Raw genomic sequence first — 20,211 nt, forward strand, 5'->3', positions numbered from 1 at the left:
TCATCCTCCTCACTCCTCCTGGAAGGAACGCAAGGATGCTATGTCTACTGGCACGTTTAAGCAATTCTTAGAGATTAAGTAGTTAAACTCTGCAAAGTCTGAAAATGGTTCTAGGTCAGTCCCATCTAGCGTGCAGGTGCTGCTAAAGGATTGGATGATATCTGTTCATACAGCTCTGGTCACGACAGAATTCATCATGACAGTGCAATGATTTTTGTGAACTGAACTCTGTGGTGTGCTTTGTAGTGAATATGATGGATCACTAGGAGTTCGAGTCACATGCCTGCAGTTCATGTCTGTGTCACATCACTAGTAGTCTCCCTGCATGAACCACAATATATTCAGGTTAGTTTGACCCGAGAGGTCAATTCTCTCAAAAGGGTAGACCCCCACGGTTCAAAACAGAGTTCTACACAATTTTCTTCCTTTTTCAGAAGATGAAGATGGTGGTTTTCATCTAATTTTAGATTTCAGAGATTTAAACTGGTTCTCATTGACCCTCTTAGTGACGTGCCACTCTATGAGTGCTTCCTATTCATGGGCATTATTCAGAAATGTGCTGCTCCAAGAAGTCTGTGCTGCTGCTACCTGGGCATCACCATGCACTTTCTCCAGCTTCTACAAGCATACCATCACCTCTCCCAGCAAACTGAACGTGCTGGTCATCTCTGAACACCTTTCCAGTTAATCCTATTGTGAGTCCTGTTCCTCATGACATAGCTGGCATACATTATGCAGTTGGTTCTCACTGCCCCCGACAGTTAGGAGCAGTGAAACAGAACACTAGTTACATATTTAGCTGTGGTTCTATTAACCCAGACAGTATGTTACCCAATAATTATTTTACATTGGACTCCTCACATAAGAGTAATGAATATCATTATTTAGCTAATCTTAATGTAAAAAAAGGTAGTTAAAAGGTTCTCGCTACCATTCTGCGTAGTTCTCTTCAAACCAGGTGTCTTTATATTTATAAAATATGTCATTGATGAGATGATTGACTGGCGATGCTAATCTCCATTGTGATATGTGCACCTGGAATTTGTGTGTTTTAGAAACGCATGCACAATCGATCAAGCTTCGTCACCCTGTTATATTCACAAATATAAAACACATGGTGGTCATTAAAGGATTTTATTCACTTTGTGACAATATATTTTACAAACTTTATGTTTACAGAACCAAAAGAAGCAATAAACTACTTAATATTACACAAAGAAACATATAAAAAGCTCTTTAAATTCTTATAATGTGTGGCATAATTAATCTGCATGGAATTTGACAGTGTGAATCCTTCCTTGTATCTGGTATTGAATAGAGCCTAGGAACAAGGTAGTGCTCAGAAAACATAGTACAGCTTAGTACATCTGTTATTTGAAAGCCTGTTCTCCACATCAGGAAGCAACATATCCAGGTATTTATCCTGCTTGCATTAGCAATCTTTGGGCACTAAACCTACACGTTCGCTCAAGGTGTGGAGAAAAAGGTTTTACTATACAGACCCTTCTTTAGCATCAGATTGTTGAATATTTAGTTATTTTACATTTAGGTGTAGGAGAGCCAATACGGTCTTCTGTTTTACAAAAGCTTTCAAACAACATTAAGAGACATAAAATGGTCAGAGCAACACATAGAAGATAAGGCAAAGATCACATGTGAACAGACTAAGGTAGTGAGTGCACTGTAGCCCTCGAGTCATAAACCTGTCCAGAATGTGCTACAACAGTCAAGAGATAAATTACATTCTGAAATTCTTATCCACCAGACTGACACGAAGAAAGCAGGAGACGCACTGATACACACTGATGATGAGACACATTCACGTGTTTAGTAGAATTTCTGTAATGGGAGAGAGAACATGAGGCTCTCTAACTCTAGATCAGCCTTAGGGACAAAGCAGTAAACATTCCTATTTCTATGATTATCTCTGAAATAAAACCACAATTCTATTGTAATGTCAGTGGTGTTTGATCTGTTATAGTCATAGTGTTACAGCAGGATTGTGCTCATGCTCCAGAGTGATGACACACTGCTTTATTAGCACTACTATGTTGTTTAAAAAAAAAAGAAGAAAAGAAAAAAGAAAAAAAAATTAAAATAAAAATTCCAACGAATGTGCATTTACACCTGGACAATGGAAATAAACCTGTATAAACATTTATTAGAATAAGTGAAAAAATTTTAAGACTAGTATTTTTTTTTTTTTTCAATTAAATAGTATGGTCCATGACAATAAGGCATTGAAACTAAGTATTCTTCCAGCAGTGGGAAGATATACTTGAACCTACCATCTTGAAAAAAAAAAAAAGAAAAGAAAAAACATAACAGCAACATCACTTACAAAAACAGTTTCATTCATAGCAATTTTGAACTGTCACATTAACAAATTAGTACTGTTCTAAAATATTAGCACGCAAAACTGAACTATAAAATGAAATGCTGTGTTAACTTTAATTTGACATTACATGAACACTTCTGCAGCCTGACCTGCACTGATGCGTCATGCAGCGTTGAGTGCTTCTCTCAGCTGGCTACCTGCATTAAACACTGCCAGGCTTCTCTTTCACAGAAGCTGACTTCTGCCGTAGTTACACACCTCAAACGACGACTATTATTTCAAAGCATTAGATTCACAAACAACTGTGTAATACGACGTAAAGCTTAATGCTTTTTAGTGAGGACACTGTAACTTTCCAAAGTCAAGCACCCTGCATTTCTCTTCCTACACAAGTCAGGTGATGCAGGAGAGGAAGGTGGCACCAGGCTGGCCTTTTAAAACAGCATCTGAACAACAAGGCCCTACATCAAATAAATTACATTCATCTCAAAACAAAACAGAACAATGGTCCATTAACCACAATCAATACCGTAACATTACATAATAGTTCTCATATATCTTATAGATCACAACATAAATTATCCTCAGGCAATGCTGAGAAGTTAAATGACTACAAGTCTGAGCAGTGCCTTTGCGTATCTAAACTAAAGATTGTCTAGGTTCTCACATGGCATTTTATCTCCGCCCTGAATTAAAACGCTCATAAAAACACATAAACACACATACAAATTATATAAAATTATATGACTGACTGTCTGCTAAATTAAAGTGGATTAGAATAATAGAGCTATTAAGTATTAGGTCAGTTACATGTCAGACTGTTGTCAGTCACTGCTCTATGAAATAAATGTAAGTAGAATCTTACACAGGCCTATGGGATTCAAGACCAATAAAACATCTATTTTAATTATGATTTTGACCCAAAGATACTGATTAAATGAAGAAGTGCTACTTTGGGAGGACCGTTTCTCTACAGGTGCTATAAGTCTGAGATTCAATAATCTGCAGCTTTCCCACCTCAGATTCAGCTTGTAATAAAAGGGCTTGATAATTCTATACGCAGAGTAGAGAAAGGGCTTTCCCACACAGCAGTCACAGACTCCTCTTATATAGGACATAATTTTTTGTTAGTACTAAGAAATCTGTTATTCTTTTCATCAGTGATTTAAAAAAAAAAAAAATCAACAGTGTACATGACTTCCATGGTCAACCTTTTAAACAGTTTTTTTTTTTTTTAACCTTTTTTGAGAGAGAATGACAGATTGCAGCAACAAAATGAAACATGAACAGTTCAGATCTATATCCACATTATGTTTGTAAAGAACATTGTTAGGCACTTATACAGAATCATAACAGAATAAATACAGAAACCAAAAACAGGATGAACGCAGGCCAGTTTGGCTCGACTAAACACACAGATCATACTGCTGGGACGTCTAGACGCTGAGCCTAGCTGTAGAGCCCAGATGTAGTAACTTATGCTATGCTCCGTTACTATGCACAAACACACACACACACATAAAATCACACAGGTGCACGCAATCATCTCTTTGTTTCTCTCTTTTTCACTCGCTTCCGACGACACAGTATCAAGAGAATAAGAGAATAACCTGTACTGTGGCGAAACTTTAATGCTAAATTTTCAGCTAAAGAAATTATAAAAGAACAGCTGTAGTAAAGTAATAAAGTTCAGATTCACATCAAGTTTTAAAGGGTTAGTGTGTCACTATTCTGTTTGGCCACTGTTAAAGATGAAAATCTTTTTGTTTGTTTTTTTCTCTATCAATAATTTGGCTAACAGAGTTCTCTTTATCCAGCCTGCTGTTTTGCAGCGGTGCTCAGGCAAAGCATTAAGTGTGGAGCTGAGAGGTGAACTCACTCTGTCCTTCTCCTGCATAGCTTTCACATGCCGTTTGACATTCTTCTACAGGGTTTTGACGTGCTGCCTGCCATCCTCCTGCATGGCTTTGACGTGCTTCGGCACTGGGTTATACAGTCCTTTCTGATGCCGGTGCAGGCAGATAAACTCTCATAAATCAGTATCTCTGGACTCAGCTTGGAGATAATTGTGTAAATCCTCAAACTAGGCTTCTAATAGTCTTTCTCAAGATGTTGCCCTTTTTCTTGAAAAAAAAAAAGTGCAAATAGAGTCACACAGTAAAAACAAGTGTTGAATGACTTCCTACTCAACACTGGTGATGATACTGTGTATAGCTGTATAATTATATAATGTACTTAAACAAGCAAAAAGAGTATGTTTTGTTTCAGTGAAACTAGTTTAGAAACATATATTATTGATTAGTTTCTTGTTGCGTATATATTGTATATATGTCTGTACAATGTATTTATTGAGCATAACTGTAGGGAAAATGTTTTCTGTGTGTGTGTGTGTGTGTGTGTGTATTAGCATGCATGTAGCAGTAATTCTGTGGAGTTGAGGATGTTATATCCACACACTCGCTGTTTAAGAAGTGTGTGTGTGTTGCGCTGGCACTCTGTCCCTCTCCTGCGCTCTATTTCAAAATGATCTGTTGTAGAAAGAACAAAAAGACATGTTAAAATATTGTTTTAAAAAACCATTAGAAAACAGAAATTACAAGTGGGGAAAAACAGCTGAACAATGCTAGGAACTGAAGAATTCTTGAAAGCTTCAAGATTTTGAATAACTACAACTAATGGGAGCTCTAATAATTACATAATATAACCTGTCATGTGAGCAGTAAAGGTGCTAAAAACAATGTTTCTATCACTGCAAGTTGCTCCAAAAATGAACCGCGTTGTGGGAAATTAAAGTAGAGCCTGTGTAAAGGAAGTTGTTTAATCAATGCAAATTTACACATGGAATTCATGATCTGAAATGTAATTTGTGCCTGATAATGAGTGCTTTAGGGGTCACCATGATTCGAATGTCAACTTTTTTATGTGTAAAAGAAGATTTGTTTTGCCGCAGCATTAACATACAAAACCGATCAGTTGGTTGCCATTTAAAGGGTGACCAATTGATTGGTTTTGCATGTTAATCGGCACGATAACTGATAGCCAATAATATCCGTTATCGGCAAAAATCCACACAGTTTTCCCCCAGTTGCGTCCGCTGCGGGAGCGGCTGAGATGGTCCGCTGTCATTATACAGTACGAGAGTGGCCTCCCGAGGCGAAATAAAAACTATCACTGACAAATTTTGTTGTGCTATTTGAAGTGTTTTTTAAATTAATTTTGTATGTCTCCATTTTTATTTGTTGTTTCGAGTATTACTTTTTTTCAGTTTGGAGGTATATATTTTATTTACTTTAATATTTTTAATAGTTTATATTACTAGTTATTTCATTAAAAAAGTACAGTACATTTTCCTGGTACAGTCAGTACTGTTTATTTTTGTAATAAAGTTCAGCAGTATTTTACTTTGAGTGTTGTTTTCATTCAGTATCAATTTGAAAAACTATCGGTCGACTGATCAGTTATCGGCAGATACCGCCAAACTTAGTTAACAGTAATGGTAAAATCGATCGACTTTTATGCTCGTCCACTGGTCAACAAATTCATCATCCATGTGAAGTCCTATACATTCAAAAAAGTCAAACGGCATAACACCTCCACCTCTGACTCCTGCAACTGCCTTAATTCTTGGTTCCTCCGATGTTTTCTTACTCCTTGTACCGCCATCCTACAAAGTTTGCGTACCACTATTGCCTCTGGCTTGCTTACTGGGGGATTAAACACTGCTTTGAAGCAATCTGTAATTTAAAAATAAAATTCCACTGTGTTAGTCCTTAATAAAGTTACTGACTGAAATGAGCGAAGTGTATAACCACTGGAGAATAGTGATCCCGTAAAAACCTAGTGAAGCCACTTCACATATATGGCATTGTGGGTAATAAATAAGAAATCATACTTAAACCAAATTACATTAAAAGCTGTTAAAACTGATCTTAATATAAACACAGCTTGTATTCACCTTTCTTCTAAGTAAGTTAATTAGGCAGGTCTAGTAAAATGTTCTGTCTGTTAACTGACTAAAGGTAAATGGGTGGCCTCAGATGGCCGCGCCTTTTTATGAGAGAAAAAAGATATGGGTAAGTGTGGTTGTCACTATGAAATCAAATGAAGTGACTGAAGAACTGTCACACAGTTACCAATAATCTCCCTTCTAGGTTTTTAAAGCTTACTGTATGTGCTGAGCCTGTGAAATGACCAGCAGAGGGCAGTAATACATGGATTATGAATTTGCTAGATCACGCTGTAAAACTGAATTCAAGGGCAGATAGCATTATTCAGTGTGCTTTCATTAATGACAAATTGTCAGTTTGATTGCTTTGGTTGTATTCTCTTGTTCTGCAAAAAGAGAACCTGTGTTCTGTGTGCCAATGACAAGGGCAGCTTTAATAAAGGCAAACACATGCAAAACAATGATGGCAATGAAGCAGCAAAAACGGAACTACACACTGCATGTTGGGGGAGCTCCAAACAGCTGTTGTGAGTGGTTGAGGTGACAGGAGCAGATTATGGATCCAGACTACTAACAGCAATATAGCGCCAGCAAGAGCCAAACCAACAAAGCTCAGAAAACAAGGTCACACTGCTCACCTGATACTCTAACCACATACATGCACGTCTTTCTTACAATAAGGTAATTAGCTCTATTGACCGTTTGCAGAATGCAACCTGTGTTAGAAAAGCAGCCAATAAGCTATCAGGAAATATTTCTTGATAGCTTATGTTTAAATGCATTTAAGCTAAGAGAGGGCTAACAGAGATGTCTGATCTGTGTAAAAGGAAGTATTCCTGTAAAAGAGGGTATTCTGTTCCTGAACTAAGAGGGTGGGAACAGTGAGAGAGAGCTTGTAAAGGAGCAAACCTGATTGGCGGTTGCCGCGGCGGCAGCAGCGTAGGGGCTTGCAGCAGGAGCGGAGGCGGTAGCAGGCGGGGCACTGAGCATCATGGGAACTTTTTTTCAGGAAGGGAACCATGAAAGCAATGAACAAGGAGGAGCAGCGTTACTACGGTAATTGTGTGGGATATATATCTGTATATGCGTGTGTTTGTATCTGATAAAAAGGTAAAGCCACTACTATAAAATCAGACCAGCAGATGGCATGCAGACAACGAGCAAAGCAAAAAGAAAGGGAGAAAATGAGTCAATTTGTCGATCAGATATAATTGATGGCTTATTATTTCAGTTAGTTACAATTCATGAAGGCACTATGCTGGTGCGAAACATAGAAAATCAACAGAGGATAATTAATAAGACTAATGTTTATGCTTGGGAATTAAATTGAAATTCACAATGACAAAACAGTGTAAAAGCACAATCACTATGAAGAACGGCACAAGGTCAGAACAGAAACAGACACATAAAAGCACAAGCATACATGTAACCAAATGCAAGCACACAATAAGAACTGTAAACTGAACCTGATTTTAATAAGCAACCACAGACCCCATGTACAAGCCAAAATACAGATTATTTTCTTTTCATAGAGCCACCACTAACAGTGACTGTTCTGTAATTATTTAGCTCTGTCCTCCACTAATATTGGCACCCTTCGTAAATATGAGCAAATAAGGCTGTGATGGATAGCAAACAATTGCAAACACAACACAGGTTTATCAAACAAAAATATATCTTTGTTAAATGTGTGCCACAATTATTGGCACCCCTATGAATTCATATGAGAAAAATATATTTGAAGTATAGTCCCATTGATATTTAAAAAAAATTTTTTTAGCACACCTGGGTGACTAGGAACAGGAAATTGTTCAACCATGACTTCACAGGGGTATAAATATGAGGTAACACATTGGCCAAATTCCCTTAGTCATTTATAACAGTGGGTAAGACCAAGGAATATAGCTGAGATGTGCAGCAAAAGGTTGTTGATTTCACAAAATGGGAAGTGGCTATTAGAAAAAATTCCACCATCAGGGCAATAATTAAGAAGTTCCAGTCAACTGGAAATGTTATGAATCAACCTGGAAGAAGACGTGTGTCTATATTCTCTCAACGCACTGTGAAGAGGATAGTTCGAGTGGCCAAAAAATCTCCAAGGATCACAGCTGGAGAATTCCAGAAGTTAGTTGTGTCTTGGGGTCAGAAAGTCTCCAAAACTACAATCCGAAGTCACCTATATCACCACATGTTGTTTGGAAGGGTTTCAAGAAAAAAAGCCTATACTCTCATCCAAAAACAAACTCAAGCGTCTTCAGTTTGCCAGACACTACTGGAACTTCAAATGGGATCAGGTTCTTTGGTCAGATGAAACCAAAATAGAGTTTTTTGGCACTAACTGCCAGAGGTGCTTTTGGTGCATACAGAGAGGTAGCCATATGGAAAAGTACCTCTTGCCCAAATATGGTTAAATATGGTGGTGGCTCTTTAATGTTTTGGGGCTTTTTTCTGCCAGAGTACCTGGACATTTTGTTAGGATACATGGCATCATGTACTCTATCAAATATCAACAGATATTAAATGAAAACCTGACTGCCTCTGCCAGAAAGCTTAAAATGGGCCGTGGTTGGATCTTCCAGCAGGAAAATGATCCAAAACATACATCAAAATCAACACAAAAATGGTTTACTGACCACAACATGAAGGTCCTGCCATGGCCATCCCAGTCCCCTGTCTTGAAACCCATAGAAAACCTGTGGGGTGACCTGAAGAGGAGAGTCCACCAGCATGGACCTCGAAAGGATCTGGAGAGATTCTGTATGGAGGAATGGTCTCCAATCCCTTGCCATGTATTCTCCAACCTCATCAGGCATTATAGGAGAAGACTCAGAGTTATCTTGGCAAAGGGAGTTAGCACAAAGTATTGTCTAAAAGGGTGCCAATAATTGTTGCACACCTATATTCAACATTTTTTTTTATAAACCTGTGTTTTGTTTGTAATTGTTTGATATCCATGAGAGCAGAGTATTTTTGTGAATTTTTGAACATAAGATCAAAACGTTAAACAATAAAGACAATTTTCACAGCCTTCTTTGCTCATATTTACCAAGGGTGCCAATATTACTGGAGGGCACTGTATATATATTTACACCACTATGAGTGAAGTGACTGTAAAGACACAAATAAGGTAACACTACTTCTGTCAACAGCAATATTCAGATAAAATGTGAGTGTCATGGAGGCAAACATGCAACAGACCAATGACAGATTGCTTTCTCTATCATAACATTTAAGTAATAAGACAGTTATTTTGCTCAGCTTAGCATAAGGACATGAAGTCATAAACGTTTAAAACTGTGACTGGATAATCTCTCAGCTCATGCAGTATATCATTATATTTTGATATGTTTGATTTTGGCATATGACTAGAAATTATTGATAAACACTTTCACGTCTCAGTCTGGTTACAGTGGTAGTGTTTGATGTAACTGAAATGTTTTGCTATAAAATTACAGTTTGCACACGTGCTTAAATATAAATGTCAACGGAACTGTTTGGAAGCACCAGATCAATGCTCGTTTGCATTGCAGCGTTGTGGCTTCATTTGAAAAATCAATGTGAGTTCAATCTCATGATTTAAAAGGGTCAAATCTTGTACTTTGACACATCTTAGTGCAAGCAGTGTGTTCACACTGGGAAATGCAGCAAGAGTGCTAATTTCTGGATGATGTACTAGAATGTCTGAGAAATGCACTTAGCGGTTGCAGCTTGCTGTGCATAGCAAAAGGGGTGGAGCTACTGAACCGTCTGAGATTTGCATTTTTTTTCTAAATGATTCTAAACTGATTCACTGAGCGAGAATGGCACTTTACCACAGATGCAAATTAGGAACAAAATGTTCAGCATGAACACTTAAGATAATAAAAGTTTTTATTTTCTTTGTTATTGATATTATGCCTTTTTTTTGCTAGTAAGCTTCAACTTATAGGCCCACTACTTTGAAAATTGAGTGCTTTACTGTAAATACTTTAAATAAGTGCAGAATCAACAAAGCACTGATTTGCTATTGCAAATCACTGCTATTCATTAAACATATAAACTCAGATTCTGACAAACATGCTCTACCACTGAATATGATCTATCCAGCCTGAAATATAGCCAATATGCTATGTTTTGGGACGATTATTGGGATACATTGCAAATTATATTATTAACATTGTATTTTGTGTGTTTCAAGCTAGATACCCCAGCCATGACATGCCGAGCATGCAGAAGAACATGAGTGCAATGCTCTGGTGATGGACATAAGATAGTTCCAAGCTGAAAAATTATTCTATATTTTCTTTTTTTTTCTTTTTGCATTATAACAATAGTAATAACTATTAATATCATACAGAAATACATATAGTAGTAATGTCTTACAGTAATGTCATACTGTACTATATTGTTATATTGCCAAGTGTAAAGAGAATTTTGATACATAGTCCAGCTGAGAACATAGTCATACTCATTTGATCAAAATAGAGAGTGAGAGCAGAAGAAATAGAGATCATTGGAAAAGGTCATAGAGAACCAGCAGAGAAAAACATACCGATGCCAGGTCCGGGAGACATGCACAAGACTGAGCCTGCAGCAGCAGTAGAGAGGAGACAGAGTTAATGTAAGCACCCAGTTATAGATTGTTTTACATGCATCTACTTCACAGAAGGCAAAGCTCACTGCACAGACATAACAATAATAGGTCTTGGTAATGAGAGACGAGAAAGCCCACACACAGGCACAGAGTAAAGAAATCATTTAGGCCAGACTAAAGTAAGAAGATTTACAAATGTGAGCAGTAGCTGACATCTGGTGTGCCCAGTCTAATGGATGATACTGTGGCCAACACGCGAAAGAAACCCGACTGTATGTATGTGTAGGTGTATTTGTATGTGTACATTCAGATTTGTGTATACCTGTAGGGAACAGTGCAGTAGAAGGCTGCAGAGGTGTGTTGGCGAGAGCTTGCTGGTAGTGAAGAACACTAGGGTTTAATAGACCACCATGCCCTGCACTCTTCTCTAGAGCCACTCGCTTAGCCAGTGGCTGCAACATGCTGTGATGAAAAGCCTGAGAGAGAGAGAGAGAGAGAGAGAGAGAGAGAGAGAGAGAGAGATAGAGAGATAGAGAGGAAGCAAGAGAGCAAGACAGGGTAAGGAAATGAGTGTATGAAATCATCCAATAAACATCTAACCTATCTACACTGAGGACTAACATCAAATCATGCTAAATTAAATCATAACCTCTAAAGACATGAGGATTTGAGGGTAAATTTTTAGCATAGAGCACAGGATGTCCACACAAACAGGATGAGCAATTCGAGAATTTTAAACAAGGAAGCAAAATCAAATCTGAAAATAGCCACAGTACAACAACAGTGATTTTAAGACCATGCGAAGCCAGAGGTGAAAGGTGAAGTACCATGTCAACAGTTGCCTCGAGGGGTCGCTTCAGCACTTTGGCACTTGACTGAGTCTGCACACAGCACGCAGCCAACACATGATGGCAGTGGGCCAATGGGAGTCAAGCGTATTAACAAACAGCAAGCACAGGTGCATCATGGGAACAGCATTGCATTGTGGAGAGGTGAGAGGAAAAAAAAGCACAAAAAAAAAAAAAATGAAATAACCAGAATGCTGTTTACTACATAAACAATATGCATGCACACAAACAAAACAAGTTTAATCAGTGTTATCTTCGTTAAGTCCTATGAATAGTTCTATTAAAAAGAAGCTGCAGAAAACACTACTACAGCACGAAATTGCATGATGCTTCATTAGTTGCTCAACAAAACCACAATAACTTGATGAAAAATCAGGATGTTAATTTCCTTTTCGCACACAATACCTTCCATGATTTAAATCTAGAGCTACTGGAATTGTAAAGATAAACGAATGAAGCATGATCGGTGATCCTGTCTGATGACAATTACCATTCAATGCATTTGTCTGCAAAAAAGAAGCAGTCTGGGTTTGTGTGTGTCTGTGTGGGTTTGAGGCAGTATGTTTGAGGGGGTGATTGTATGCTCACTAGATAATCAATAGTTGCAGTGTACTGGTTTTGAATCTTTGCATTTCAATATATGTTTATATCTGTGGGTGTGCACAAAGTCAGAACAAAAACAGTAATGAGAGGTTCTGAGTCCAATGTATAGGATGTAATATAGGATGCAAGCATGTGTGTTCACTGAGCCTTACCATAGCAGCAGTTGCGGCAGTGCTCTGGGTGCTCTGAGAGCTTTTGAGGCGTGCCTGCAAATGAGCAGGAGGGTGAAAGTATTTGCACTTCTCTCTGGAGCAGCGGCTCTTCACATAGTCCATGCAGACTGTCACTGTGTTATCAGTGCTGTCAATCATGGGGCTGTCGCTAGGGTGGGCAAACCGACAGTCTGTCTCTCCTCGGGAGCAGTTCCCCCGCTGAAACTCTCTACACACCTACACATACAGCATCAGCCAACAACAAAAATAGCAACTCTCAGATCCGATGCAATGTAAGGACTGAAGCCTAGATATACAGTTGCAATCAAAATTATTCAACCCCCATTGCAAATCAGGTTTATTGTCAAAATTTACAGACTTTCAGCTATTTTGCAATGAACAAATCAAACAAAGGCAATTGAAATAGTTAAACACAAAGGATGCTTCAAGTGGTTTCCCCAAATTCAACTGAAAATGCAACTTATAATGACTTCTCCAGTTTCAAAATTATTCAACCCCCTGAATAGAATCCCTCAGAACAGGACAGATATGCAAAACAAGTGTTCTCTCAAGCAAACCTGATGCAACTAATCAAGGGCTTCATTAGTTGCACCAGGAGTGCTTGAGATGGAACACATGAAATACCTGAACTGGCTAGGTGCATAAAAAAGGAAGCTATCAATGGCTGCAACCAGATTTCTGAGAAGGCAGGTTGTGGAAAACCCTTGAGTGAATGCAAAAGACCTGCAGCAAGACTGCAGCTCTTTTACAGAGAAGTTATTATAAGCTGCATTTTCATTTGAATTTGGGGAAACCACTTGAAGCATTCATTGTGTTGAACTATTTCAATTGCCTTTGTTTGATTTGTTCATCGCAAACAGCTGAAAGTCTAAATTTTGACAATAAACATAATTTGCAATGGGGGTTGAATAATTGTGATTGCAACTGTATGTGTGCCTCTGTGTGAGTGCTAGTGTGTTTTTAGTGTACCGTAGAATACTGTCTGCATACAACAGAGAGCGAGTGAAACCATTAACTGTAATTGTGTAAATGGTTTCTGTACCTCCAGTTTGTCAGAGCGCAGTGTTTTCTGGGATGAGGAAGAGGAGTTTGAGCTCTGCACTGCTAACGCAGGGCTGCCAGGGACAATCACAGAGTTGCTCGGGAGCATCTCCGTGGCAACCAGCCCCATCCCATGAGTGACAGGAGAGAGGTAGGGGGAGTAGCTGATCCCAGGTCCTGGCCCCAGACTCTGACCAACAGGAAAGGAAGACTGTAAAAGCAAAAACATAGTGCCCAAAACTGATTTTAGTGCTACCTGTTGAAATATGTGATGTGGAGAAAATACTACACGCATTTTTTCCCACAAGATTAATATGCAAAGGCCTAAAGATCCAAATGGCACCTCCATCCAAGCTGAACAGCAATAGACTGCCAAAGAACTCCAGGGCTCAAGCTGAGCTAAACTCACTCCCCAGGATTCTGCGCTTCACCTAGAGCCTGGCAAGCTTACAATCCCAATGTGCAAGATGGCTGCTTCTTTTACGATCTCTGACAGACTGACTGTGGGGAGGCAAGCCAAGATGCCTCAGTAATTGTGCCAAACAAAGATGCTCAAGTGATTAATTTGGAACAACAGAGTACATAGCATATACAGTACTATATTTTCATGTAGCTTACACTGATCATGATATTAATATAAATAAAGTACCCTTTGTGGATGTGATAACAAGACGTTTTGTGAAACATGTCCAATGCAATCGGCCAAATTTTATTTATTCATGTGACACACACACACAGCTTAAAAAGTCCCAGACACTGGGAGGCTTCCAATATGAAACGAGTGATAGGGGTGAGACGTACCACAGCAGGCAGGCTGGATCCTGGCAGCATGAACTGCATCTGCTGGGCCAGCATGGCTGCAGCCGTCTTCTGCTGGATCAGGTTGTTCCTTCCATTGATCTCCAGCTGACTCTTCAGGTGAGATGGAGGGTGTAGGTATTTACAGTTATCCCTTGAACACCGACCCTGTAATGCAAGCCATGAAATCAGTTTAAAAGTGTATGGTACGTTCTCAGGTTGAGGTTAAACAAGTCCACCTGTTGAAATGTGACAGAATTTGTAAAACGTCCATCTAGAGTCAGCAAGTTCAACAAATTAATTTAACAGAATTTACATTGATTTGGACTGACAAACATAGCAGAATGGAGATGCAAGCATTATTAATAGTTAGTAACAGTTGGGGCAATATCAGTTACAACAAGGGTAAACTAACTCCCCACTTATATATATATATATATATATATATATATATAAACATGAGTCAATGCTACTATACATGCATCTGTTTACCAACATGACAGCTGGTCTCAAGAGAAAAATGGCAATATATCTGAACATATTCTCAAACACTGCAAATATTTCACAGTATGTAGAACAAATGAAGATTTCATAAAAATGAGTTTGATCCAAATATACCGCCATTGAATAAAATCAAGGGCATATCTTTGTACTGAGGCTTTAGTGACTAGATAGAAAATATACACAATACAGAGAAGAGGTCAAAACTAAATATAGTTCATAAACTGGTAGCAGAGACATGGACATTGATATGCTGTGGCAACAGTCAGCAGCTTTGAATTGGACTACACAGAGAACATGAAAGGAGGGGCTGAAACGTGTGTATTTGTAAACTCATATCCTATGCTCTTTGGAAAGGGTCCACCTCCAGTAAGCAATCAGAAGTCGGGTACCGAACAGATAAGCTCGGCAACTGTGAGATGGATCTGCAGCAATAATCACTTAATCATGTAGGAAAGCAGCAAAAGAGAATTATTCCGAATAATGAGAATCTCAACATGTTTTTCCTCAACCTCAAGAAATATGAACACTAGCTTTCCCTTTCACTGTCAAGCACATCACCAGACAACTGGTTCATGTGCAAATTTAAACTGAGCTTACTAAACTACACATTGTGTGTGTGTGTGTGTGTGTGTTGACTCAGCTAATATGTTAGTTAGCACTGTTTTTTGGAGCAGCATATTTCTTTTCAAACACTCAGCTAGGTCAATCTGTATTGCAAACTATGAGTTTGTGTCCATAAATACTACTGGACCCTGAGAAATGAAAAATACTATCTATAGTTGCTTTGAGTCCATGTAATCTGTAGCTCACATTTCCATTATCTCCACATCAGATAACTTCAGCTTGACTAACTAAATCGCCCACATCGCACAACAGTATTGGCAGTGTGTTCATCCCCCAAACAAAACTTGCTAAACAACACTGGAGAAAGTAGTCATTTTTGGCAGCAAGCCATTTATCAGTCCATGGCCATGTGCTAATACTGCCAATCCCCAGGGATTTTGGATTGTGACAATTCATAAGTATATTTGTGAATTCTCTGGTATTTAAAATTTCTTTCGCTCAAGACTGTCTATCTTGAAAGATCCAGAGAGTGTATCTGCTGGTGACAAACACTTAATAAATTGGATTTAATTAGTAATTACAGGCAGGCAAATTATGTTCAGGGCATGGAAAGCAGTAGGACTCCCTTCATTTTAAAAATATGTTGCAAAGATAGGTAAACTGACAGACATGAAACAAATGTGAATGGCTGTCTATCCATCCATCCATCCACTGTCAGTGCCGTTAAAATTATTAACAGTCCCCATAATTACAGGAGTCTATTTGATAATAAAATGTTAAAACTTTTAAGTGTATTAACGTGACTTGTCATGTCAGAAGCTGTGACAGATGCGTGTGCTGTTTAATGTGTTCCAGACATGTTTTCTTCAGCGCAGAAATGACATTTTTACGTTCATATCCTTATCTGTAAACGTTAGAAATTCACGCCAGTATTTCCAGTTTGAAGGACAACATTGGGCAGAATGTGAAATAATGTTTTTTCCCAGAAAAAAATACAGAAAAGGAAAATCGGCCTTTTAATCCAACTAATCGATCAACCGAAGAAATAATTGACAGATTAATCGATTATCATAATACTCATAAGTTGCAGCCCTAATCCTTTTACGGTGGAGTAATCAATGTAATGAATCATCTGCAGAAAAGCACAATGGAGGCAAAACTGGAATTTCTGGTTCTTGGAAAGCAAGTATGGGAATTGTACAAAGAACAACAAGAGAGCATGGGTGGTGATTTTTATGCACAGGAGTGGCTCTAATTAAAATGTGTTTGTAAAGAATACTCTTAGACTACAGTAACAGTACTGACTGCTGAAGCAGCACAATCACACTGAAACAGGCCAAACAATAAAAATTCAGTGCTCATCAGCAGGACAACTCTGGAACACAATAGAACGCTCCGGGTTAAACAAGGTATCTGGGTCTGTTTATACTACAGAAAATACAGTAGTTTACACAGTACTTTCTATAGGCACAACGCTATTTCACACATCAGTCTATTTATGGTTGAGATGATGACATAAGTCTTCAGTTCTTACACTGCTACAACAACAGTCTGGTATGTTGATCTTCAGTTCAGTGTGTGACAAATCTCAGACAACACAGTTTTTACTTTCTATACTGTTTTTACTCCTTCCGTATATATATATATATATATATATATATATATATATATATATATATATATATATATATATATATATATATATATGTGTGTTTGTGTGTGTGTGTGTGTGTGTGTGTATACATGCATACAGTATCTCACAAAAGTGAGTACACCCCTCACATTTTTGTAAATATTTGATTATAACTCTTAATGTGACAACACTGAAGAAATGACACTTTGCTACAATGTAAAGTAGTGAGTGTACACCTTGTGTAACAGTGTAAATTTGCTGTCCCCTCAAAATAACTCAATGTCTAAACCGATGGCAACAAAAGTGAGTACACCCCTAAGTGAAAATGTCCAAATTGGGCTCAAAGTGTCAATATTTTGTGTGGCCACCATTATTTTCCAGCACTGCCTTAACCCTCTTGGGCATGGAGTTCACCAGAGCTTCACAGGTTGCCAATGGAATCCTCTTCCACTCCTCCACATCACACATGACGACATCACGGAGCTGGTGGATGTTAGAGATCTTGTGCTCCTCCACCTTCCGTTTGAGGATGCCCCACAGATGCTCAATAGGGTTTAGGTCTGGAGACATGCTTGGCCAGTCCATCACCTTCACCCTCAGCTTCTTTAGCAAGGCAGTGGTCGTCTTGGAGGTGTGTTTGGGGTCGTTATCATGCTGGAATACTGCATACTGATCATGCTCTGCTTCAGTATGTCACAGTACATGTTGGCATTCATGGTTCCCTCAATGAACTGTAGCTCCCCAGTGCCGGCAGCACTCATGCAGCCCCAGACCATGACACTCCCACCACCATGCTTGACTGTAGGCAAGACACACTTGTCTTTGTACTCCTCACCTGGTTGCCGCCAAACACGCTTGACACCATCTGAACCAAATAAGTTTATGTTTGTCTCATCAGACCACAGGACATGGCTCCAGTATCCATGTCCTTAGTCTGCTTGTCTTCAGCAAACTGTTTGCGGGCTTTCTTGTGCATCATCTTTAGAGAGGCTTCCTTCGGGGACGACAGCCATGCAGACCAATTTGATGCAGTGTGTGGCGTATGGTCTGAGCACTGACAGGCTGACCCCCCACCCCTTCAACCTCTGCAGCAATGCTGGCAACACTCATACATCTATTACCCAAAGACAAACTCTGGATATGACGCTGAGCACGTACACTCAACTTCTTTGGTCGACCATGGCGAGGTCTGTTCTGAGTAGAACCTGTCCTGTTAAACCGCTGTATGGTTTTGGCCACCGTGCTGCAGCTCAGTATCAGGGCTTTGGCAATCTTCTTATAGCCTAGGCCATCTTTATGTACAGCAACAATTCTTTTTTTCAGACCCTCAGAGAGTTCTTTGCCATGAAGTGCCATGTTGAACTTCCAGTGACCAGCATGAGGGAGTGTGAGAGCGATGACACCAAATTTAACACACCTGCTCCCCATTTACACCTGAGACCTTGTAACACTAACAAGTCACATGACACCGGGGAGGGAAAATGGCTAATTGGGCCCAATTTAGGCATTTTCACTTAGGAGTGTACTCACTTTTGTTGCCAGCGGTTTAGACATGAATGGCTGTGTGTTGAGTTATTTTTAGGGGACAGCAAATTTACACTGTTACACAAGCTGTACACTCACTATATTGTAGCAAAGTGTCATTTCTTCAGTGTTGTCACATGAAAAGTTATAATCAAATATTTACAAAAATGTGAGGGGTGTACTCACTTTTGTGAGACACTGTGTGTGTGTGTATATATATATATATATATATATATATATATATATATATATATATATATATATATATATGTATATATACACACACACACACACTGAAGGAGTAAGAACAGTATGGAAAGTAAAAACTGTGTTGTCTGAGAATATAAAACCATATGCTTACATTTACATATACTATTTTCTAGAGCTGAAATTAGGGAATTTACAGTTTACCCAGTGACAACAGAACATTATCTTCATTATTTCACGTTTCTGCATCTTATACATTTGCATATATTTGCATACATTTGTACATTTGCAATAGAGTGTAAAAGATAAGGGATTTGACTAAAATAAAACAGGTTAAGGAATATCTGGGGAGGATGAGAGCTAACACAGTACTTTCTGTGATATGGACTGCACTTCCACTGCATCTTTTCAAATTGTTGCTGGGCAGCCGGACATTTTTTGAGGAGATGTTAGCTGCCTACTAACAGCTCACAGACATCCACAATTGGCTTCTGTCACCTTAATCGGCAGGGGGAGAGAGTAACTCGGTCCCCACCCAGAGAGCAGGGCTAATTATGTTTTCTCTCGGCCAAAGATGGCTGTGATGTTGCTGAGATTCAGATTTTCTTTTGTCTTTCAGTTACAAGAACTTTCTGTTCTACTACTCGTGACTCAATATAGAAAATATATTAATAGAGAATGGGCAAATAAGGTACATTAAAAACAGGACTGGGCAATGTTGCCAAAAAAAAAAGAAAGATTTTTTTTTTCAACTTTTTGAACAATTCTCGATTATGATTAATTTTTTTACGATTTCAAACAAGTCATTTTTTTGTTTTCCATTTTTTTATTGGTACAAACATGGATTATCCTCAAACTCTTCATTTTAAACCACATGTTTAATTTAAAATCTGTTACAAGTTAATAATGTTATTTTTCTTACTTTTAATGTCGCATAGTAGCTTCTTTTTTATATCTTATCTCCAAATTCCCCAGATGTTTCTTTTTCCTTAATGTCTTAAATGATTTCTTTCTATGTATCATTTTACATATACCGTGCATCATAGGCTATAATGTCACATGGCTTCAGTTCATGAATTAAATTAAGATCTACTACAAATAATCTCTGAACATAAAACCTCATTTTGTTGGGAGTTTGCATTACGGATAACCAAGGGAGTGTGATGTTGCACGGTGTTTGTGAGAATAGGATATAATAGCTTAGTTAGTTAACCCAATCTATGGACAAGCATTCAGCCAGTTTGTATGTCTATACAAGAATTTAAACTGAGAATTTGCTAACTCTGCTGATAACTTGTAACATTGCAGTTGGGATTCCACAGCCTCTGTTACTGTATGTGTGAGGACATGTCCTTATCAATACAAACACAGCTGTCCAGAAGCTTTCCAAAACTATTTTATTAAAATAATACTACATACAGACAGGCCACCACTAGGGTTTCTGGCCCCCCTGGCTAAT

General features: G+C 38.5%; 1 protein-coding gene across 9 annotated transcripts in view; it reads right to left on the reverse strand.

Annotated features, from left to right (window-relative positions):
- Window positions 1-1,118: 1,118 nt before the first annotated feature.
- The window catches only part of mbnl2 (muscleblind-like splicing regulator 2), a 34,746-nt gene continuing 15,653 nt past the window's right edge, over window positions 1,119-20,211 (reverse strand). For 2 of the 9 annotated variants that reach the window (XM_053681051.1, XM_053681050.1), the window contains 8 exons: window positions 14,324-14,488; window positions 13,524-13,733; window positions 12,461-12,697; window positions 11,685-11,738; window positions 11,180-11,333; window positions 10,816-10,851; window positions 8,918-9,085; window positions 1,119-4,866 (listed from right to left, as the gene is read on the reverse strand). In XM_053681051.1, coding sequence (XP_053537026.1) covers window positions 4,742-4,866; window positions 8,918-9,085; window positions 10,816-10,851; window positions 11,180-11,333; window positions 11,685-11,738; window positions 12,461-12,697; window positions 13,524-13,733; window positions 14,324-14,488 — 1,149 coding nt within the window. In that variant the 3' untranslated portion in view covers window positions 1,119-4,741. Of the gene's footprint in view, window positions 4,867-7,193; window positions 7,283-8,917; window positions 9,086-10,815; window positions 10,852-11,179; window positions 11,334-11,684; window positions 11,739-12,460; window positions 12,698-13,523; window positions 13,734-14,323; window positions 14,489-20,211 lie in introns of all 9 variants that reach the window. The other 7 variants (XM_053681052.1, XM_017470181.3, XM_053681053.1 and 4 more) reach the window with 7 other exon arrangements.

The sequence above is a fragment of the Ictalurus punctatus genome, chromosome 6, assembly GCF_001660625.3.
Source record: "Ictalurus punctatus breed USDA103 chromosome 6, Coco_2.0, whole genome shotgun sequence".
NCBI lineage: Eukaryota > Metazoa > Chordata > Actinopteri > Siluriformes > Ictaluridae > Ictalurus > Ictalurus punctatus.